Source organism: Pterocles gutturalis, unplaced genomic scaffold (assembly GCF_000699245.1).
Source record: "Pterocles gutturalis isolate BGI_N339 unplaced genomic scaffold, ASM69924v1 scaffold7607, whole genome shotgun sequence".
Lineage (NCBI taxonomy): Eukaryota > Metazoa > Chordata > Aves > Pterocliformes > Pteroclidae > Pterocles > Pterocles gutturalis.
In genome coordinates this window covers 15,773-22,900 of record NW_010110116.1, presented here as the reverse complement: position 1 = coordinate 22,900, position 7,128 = coordinate 15,773, and the positions used below count along the sequence as shown (strand labels likewise).

Below are 7,128 nucleotides of genomic sequence, written 5' to 3'. Positions count from 1 at the left end.
ATTCCTGCATAATTAAGCCAGCTCTACTAGTTGTGTTCATGTGATCCTGCAGTGGTAGTTTGAAAAGAAATGCAGTTATCTCATGTCTTCATTTCTGTGTTTAAACATACAATCAAAGAATTAAAATTAGTTATTTTTCCAAGTTATATTTAAGCTTTCATCCCGGACTCTAATGCAGGATGGTGGAGTAGAACAACGGCAGTGCTAAACAAGCAGCTGTTGGCATATCCTGAAGCTGAGCAAGTGAAGCCTGCTTTTAATATCCTTAACAAGATGCCTTGTTTCTAAAGGGATACTCTCATCTGTAACTGCTTTCTTTCCTTCTTGCCCAGGTCAATAACATTAACCAGCCTTTAGAAATAACAGCCATTTCCTCTCCCGAAAACTCCCTGAAGAACTCTCCTGTTCCTTACCAGGACAATGACCAGCCTCCGGTACTGAAAAAGGAAAAGCCCCTCGTTCAGACCAACGGCGTTCATTACTCTCCTCTAACATCAGATGAAGAGCAGGGATCTGAAGACGAGCACAATAGCAGCAGGTGAATACACAGGCGTAGGTTTCAGGATGAGATTTCTCTGCGGGCTGATATCGGTACTCTGAGCCGGAGAGGTGCGGTGAGCCCTCTTTGTTCCCTTTGCTCGGAGACCGATTCCATTATGCCGAGGCTCTTACGCAGCTGAAGTTGCGAACAGGGAAGGTACTTAGGCAGCAGTACTTGAATGTGGGAACCCACTCTTGCTGTGTTTGCAAGGCTGGCAGAGTCTGGCCTCTGAAAGAACTAATGTAGGAATTATTTCTTTTTACCACGTTGCTTTGTAGGAGTACTGAGGCTATGTGTAATCTTTAACTAAGAATCTGCCTCCTCCTCACTCCCAGTTTCAGCTTGATTCAAAATTCTCCACTTCCTGCCCCAAACTGTTGATGTGTTAAAAATTGAGTACTTGCCAGCTTTTGCCTGGCTGTGGGGTGCAATTTTTTTTCATGTTTAAGGTGCTGGAAAAGTAACTGCTGTAGAAATGTGAGCAACTTCTTGTTGTGAAAGAAGAGCAGCAATGAAGTCCTCTGAACGTGCACTAATCTTGGCAAAGAGCAGAAATACTGTAATAGCTTCTACTTAAAGTTTGTGGTGGATTTTTTTTAATGCTTTTAAGTTCCTTTAGTAACATACAGCTTTCTAGCTGAGTTGGCTTTACATACTCCAGCCTACTGTTAAGATGTGAACATGTGGAAGATGGGTTATGAGGGTAAATGTGCAACAAAAAAAATCTGCAACGAGTCCTATAACCTTTTTGTTTTCCCACTAGAATTGAAAGGAAAATTGCAACAATATCGTTGGAAAGCAAATCTCCACAGAAGACTGTTGAAAATGGTAGGTGTGAGGAATGGTCGTTAGTTGTTGTAATGGTTGGTCTTGGGAACAGGCGCCTGCCCCCGGTCAGAGGCAGGCTTCTCTGTGCTTCTCTACTGCTGAGCAGAGTGCCGTTCTGCCAGGGCTTGGCATCATCGCAGTTAAGACAGGCGGCTGGTAATTACAGATTTTGGGTCAGTTCTTTCTGTAGTCACAGGTCTCCAAAGATCTGACCAGTTTTTTCGCTGACTCAGGGGTTGGGGAGGTATCTGTAGTACAAAGACTGAGGAAAAGGTAGATCAGCATTCTCAAACTTTTTCAGAGAATTAAACTGAATTTTAAGGACTTTCAGGTGACTTCAGAAATATTTTTGCCTTTGGATTAGAAATAGAATTACAGACTGATAAAATGTGGGTGTTGAAAGGTAAAACCCTGTTCTTAATGAGCACATTCCGTAAATGCTGATTTTTGACACTTACAAATTTTCTTCCAAACCAGGCGGCAGCTTATCTGGGAGGAAACAAGCACAAAGCAACGAGAACATGAATAGCAGTAAATGGAAATCTACTTTCTCACCAATATCTGACATCAACCTGACCAAAACTACAGATAGTCCCTTGCAGTCGGTTTCATCTCTGAGCCAGAATTCGCTGTTTGCCTTCAGGCCGTCCTCCGAGGACAGCCTTGCCGTCGACGCCAAGATGACGGCGCACACACGGAAGAGCATTGCCATGCCCTCGTCCGGGGCAGACGGGCTCAGCCCCAGTACAAACTCCACTAACGGCTTCACGTACAACGGTGGACTGTCGAGTGACATTGGTTTACACAGCTTTATCGATGGTGCTTCTCTTCCGCATAAGGCTTCGGACGTGGCGACTTCCAACTGCTCCCTGAGTTTCCAGTCACAGCGAAGCAAAGATGCGGGGATATCGGAAACGAATCCTTTTTTGAACAAAAGGCAACTCGAAGGCCTCAGTGGCACGAAAGGAGAAGACTTAAATCGGTCGGGGGTCAAAGGCAAAGAGATCAGTGAAATAAGCATTCGTACTGTGGGTTCTTCAGAAAAAAACTCTTTGCAGCATAACGGAAAGGTCGGCAAAGGAAGGGACCGAGATGTGGAGTTTAAAAACGGCCACAACCTTTTCATTTCTGCTGCTGTTTCATCTGGTGGCCTTCTGAATGGTAAAAGCCTTTCGACTGCTGTTTCTTCAGCAGGCAACCCAGCATCTTCTGTTCAGACGCACCATCCTTTCCTAAACACTTTGACCACTGGATCGCAGTTCCCCCTCGGCCCCATGGCCTTGCAAGCAAACCTCAACTCGGTGACAAATTCCTCGGTATTGCAGTCCTTATTTAATTCAATGCCAGCTGCTGCCAGTCTGGTCCACGTGTCATCAGCCGCAACCAGACTGACTAATTCTCACACTATGGGGAACTTCTCTCCTGGGGTTACAGGTGGAACAGTTGGAGGTAGGCAGAACTCTTTCTCTGGTATAAGACAGGGCCTAAAGGAAGGTCTGACGCTGCCTCTCCAGGGGTGAAACCCTTTCACTTCTGCAGGATCTGTCCCCCATAACCAGTCTCTTCTGTCTCTCGGAAATGCTAGGATGAGTTCAGTTCCCCACAGTGAAACCTCATGAGCTTTGTCTGCTAGATGAGCTTGTTGTTATCACCTTAACGAAAGAATACACCCAGACTTTGTGATTTCATAATGTATGCTTGTTCAGATGTTGCGGTGTTGGAACCAACGCAGGTCCGCCTGCAGGTAAAAGATGTAACTTGTCATGAGACCAAGTTAAGGATCTCTAACTTGGCAGCTTGAGTAAAGGTTGAGATTAGGCCTTGGATGGAATTTAGCGTGATCCAGGAAGAGCAAAACATCAGTGCCTCTTCAGAGGAGGTGGTGTTGGGAATTGCGTAGCGTTCTGGCTCTTGAATGGACACGAAGAGCGTTTCTTTGCCAGGAAGGGCAATGCCATATGCACCTTGCGCTTCTGGGGTTCTGCACATGCTTGGCTTCTGTGGCCCAAACCGGAGACAAGCTGGCAGGACTAGAAGATAGGCTGAACCTGCCGTCACTAAGTGTCCAAGGCAGTTTTTCTTACCTGTCCATAATCATTCAGGCACCATGTCGGGAAATCCTAACTCTCACATCTCTCAGCACGTAGATTTTCTGGAAATACAATCTCCCCTCTGCTGCCCTGTAAGTGGGAAAGCAGGAGGGTGGGGAGGGAAGAGCAGCACTTTGAGTCTTCAGCTAAACAACTCTAGACACCACGTAATCTCATCAAAAGTCTACCCGTGTGGTATAGAACTGACAGTTCTTGGGTCTGACCATTTTTCCTCGTGGCATTTAGAGGTTGGCGGTAAGAAAGGTAAGTGAAATCTTTTGTACCTCCTGGCCTGCACCATTATCCCTCATTGCTTGCTGCCTTCTCATGCTGCATATTTTTGTGTGGGGCTGTAACTATTATAATTTTGCTTTTTATCTTTTTTTTTTGTTTGTTTTGTTTTGTTTCTCTTGTCACTGGAGACTGTACAAAGCCCATCTGTTGAAGCTGAGTTTTTCTCTCCTGTTTGCAGGTATTTTTAACCATGCGGTGCCTTCTGCCTCCTCTCCTCATCAATTTGGAGCCAGTTTCAGCAGCAGTGCTGTCTCTAGCAGCACAGTGCTAAGCTTAAACCCTCTGCAGGCTGTTGCCAGCACCTCATCCTCATCCTTCCCACCCCCTTCCTCTAATTTAGTAACATCTAGTGAGACTAGATCTGCTCAGCACCTCAACAGAGCGCCAGTGCAATCTGTTTTCCATTCCCCTCTGCCCCCTCCTAACGTTTCATTGCCCCCACCTCCTCCATTACTTGCTTCTAACTCCGAGCCTGCGCTTCTGCAGAACCTGCCATCCATCCCACCTGGTGAAGCTTTTTTACCATCCTCTTCTGCTGCTTCTGTCCAATCTGCTAACGCTTCTTTGTCTATTAAGCTAGCTTCTCTCCAGCACAAAACCTCCCGCCCCTCCTTTACAGTCCATCACCCGCCTCTGCCCCGCTTGGCGCTGGCACAGTCCGCGCCCGTGATGGCGCAGTCCAACGCAGCCGGCACGTCCGCTATGTGGGTTACACTTGGCATGCAGTCTCCTTACGCTTCTTCGCACCTTTCTGGGGTTAAGCCACGATAAAGAGCTTGCTTAGCTAACAGTTCTTATTTTGTAAGGTAAGGCTAGAGAAAAAAAAAAAAAGAGGAGTTTTGTACAAGATGCTGAATGATGCTTCTTCCTTTTCAGAGATAGGTTGGGGATGGGCTCTGTGAAACAGAAAAAACTCTAAAATGTGGGATGCAAATAATCTGATGGGAGAGGATGGAGAGTTTTAATGCTCTCTGTTCTGGGAGTCAGGATTTCTCGACAAGGGGTGCTCACAGTGGTAACTCTGTCTCATCTGACGTGAGGATTATGTTCAGGTTGGGATCACTTTATGAAAATGTTTTATTTCTGAAGATCACTAATCAGGAGGAAATGTCTATTTTTCAGTAGGGTTTTATACAGTTCCGAGGCGTGGTTGTTGCCTACTTTGATTCCCCCCTCCCCTCTTCTTGCCCTCCGACACAGACTGTTGCATCCCCACAAACCCGTGTTCGCGTAGCGTTAGGATGCGTGACGGTGCTGCTTTGTGACTGTACGTGGCGATGTGGTGGTCTTGTTTTTACCGTAGTCAACAACAGCTGCTCTAAATAATCATAAAGTTCAAAATCTCAAGGTTACAAGCTGCAGCTTTGTCTTGGAGAGCAAACGCGCTGGTCTTGCATTTCAGTTCCTGTGCCCCCTGCATCACTGGAAAACACAACCGCAGGTAGCAAAGAGGGGTTGTAATTTCTGGGTGCGCTGCAGCTTGACCTGCTAGGGCTCACGGTGACCACCAGAACCTGTATTTATGCTCACTTGGCAATCACTGGCCTGCTGGGTAGACTGTGAATGGGAACACAGGGAATCTGCAGGGTTCACCGTGGTCCGTGCTTCCTAAAGGCTGGGGCCGTAGAGGAGGGGAGCGTTCCCGAGCCTGGACGCGTTTTTCCTGAAGCAGGTATTTAAATGCCTTTAGAAGCAACTCCAGAATAAAGCGTACCACCACAGAGCTGGGTCCTGTTGTTAATGACGATCCTCTGTGGCATCCTGCTGTAACAACTCACGCTCACAAAGTGAAATCAGAACGTCAGGCCCCAGAGCTCGCTCCGTGCTTTCCTGTAGGTCTCTGATGTTGTTCTGTTCGCTGCTACCAAAGCTGCAATCTGTGGTTGAATACTCTTTGCCGCTTATAAAACATGACTCAATTACACCGTACCTGAGAGATTCTTTTGGCTGTGCATTGTCTATAGCGTCTTCACATTGCTCCACAGACACGAACAAATCCTCGGTAGGCTTTTGTGAGGCACGTAAGTATCACCTCCACCCTTCTGTGCGGCTGAGTTTTGAGTAACGTGGCATCAGCAGAGACCAGCGCTGCCACGTGGGTACAGAGCGGACTTAAAAAACCCCAAATAGGAACAAGATGGGGGAGAAGGGGCGAGGAGGGTTAGGCTTGGGGTTTTCTATACGTGAGCCACTCGAGAACAGTGTGAAAGCTTCTGCTGAAGCAGTTTCCTTACCTGCAGCTGAGGTCGTACTGGGCTGGGCTCCTTACCATCGGGTGTGACTGTCCCTGTCGCAAAAATGTTCCGAGCAAAATAGGCGAGGGACAAAAGCGTGGAGAAAGGGTAGCGGGATGCCAAAGCTGGCGTGTGGAGCGGAGGAGCAGCAATAATGCTGCCAGGAGAAGGTGGATGACGGGTGTAACGTCACTGTGGTCCTGCTCCGTGCAACTCGTGAACGTAGGTCACGTATGTGAGCTGTTTCCTTGACTTTGGTGTGAATACCTGTGCTCAGAGTCCAGGTTAAAATCTGGAATCGGGCTCAAATAAACTGCTTTGCTTCTCATAATATTTTTCCCGCAGGGTAATAAAAAAGTCAAAGCAGAGTGGCGTGTGCTAGAAGAAGGTATAGTACTGAGGGGGGAAATATTTTTTTTTTTTTTAACCTCCCCACCTGAGGTCGGTCCCAGGAGGACAGAGTTCAGTGTGGTGACGCTCTCAGAAAGTTTTAAAAGCTGCAATAGCCAGGAGGGGCTGCGTGTCGCCCCTGGAGGCATCGTTTCTGTCTAATTGTGGTTGGGTCAAGAGTTGCTCCTTCTTTGCTGGCTAACGAGGTCTCGGAGCAATGTAGAAATGATTGACACATCTAACACACAGTAGATTTTTTTTTTGTCTTTTATTTAGATGAGTCTCTTCCTCTCCTCCTGTTGTGCAGGTAACTAGGATTTCTACCTCAACCCAATGTGACCTATGCAAGGACAACGTGGACCAACTTCACTCGGCTTCCACTGAAAGGTGCTCACCTGGCCTGTGCAGGGGTTTCTACTCTCTTACTACTGGACAAAATAAAAACATAAAAAGACCTAAACAACAGAGAAAAATATATTTACTGTGAATCTGAGTTAAAAAAAAAGAAAAAAGGAGAAAAAAAAAAAGGCAAAAGAAATGCTTAAAGCTCCAGTTTGTATTGTTGATAGTTTAGATAAAGTATTTATCTTTTTTTAAAGTGAAAACAATTTTGACTTATTTTATTCCACCTAGAATCATAAATACAACTTATTATTAAATTCTCAGAATAATAAAGGACTGGCACACCAGCAGAGATGTAAAGAGCCTCCTCTCGGTGCTATTTCATCCGTCAGAACTGTGCCTCTAGTTT

General features: G+C 46.3%; 1 protein-coding gene across 1 annotated transcript in view; it reads left to right on the top strand.

Moving 5' to 3' along the window:
• DOT1L (DOT1-like histone H3K79 methyltransferase) overlaps positions 1–6,904 on the top strand; it is a gene marked incomplete at its 5' end in the record, with an annotated part of 17,569 nt that extends 10,665 nt beyond the window's left edge. Inside the window, 4 exons of the mRNA XM_010073219.1 lie at positions 333–538; positions 1,305–1,369; positions 1,847–2,818; positions 6,685–6,904. Of these exons, the coding sequence (XP_010071521.1) occupies positions 333–538; positions 1,305–1,369; positions 1,847–2,818; positions 6,685–6,692 (1,251 nt within the window). The remainder of the gene's footprint in view (positions 1–332; positions 539–1,304; positions 1,370–1,846; positions 2,819–6,684) is intronic.
• Between the last annotated feature and the right edge of the window lie 224 nt (positions 6,905–7,128).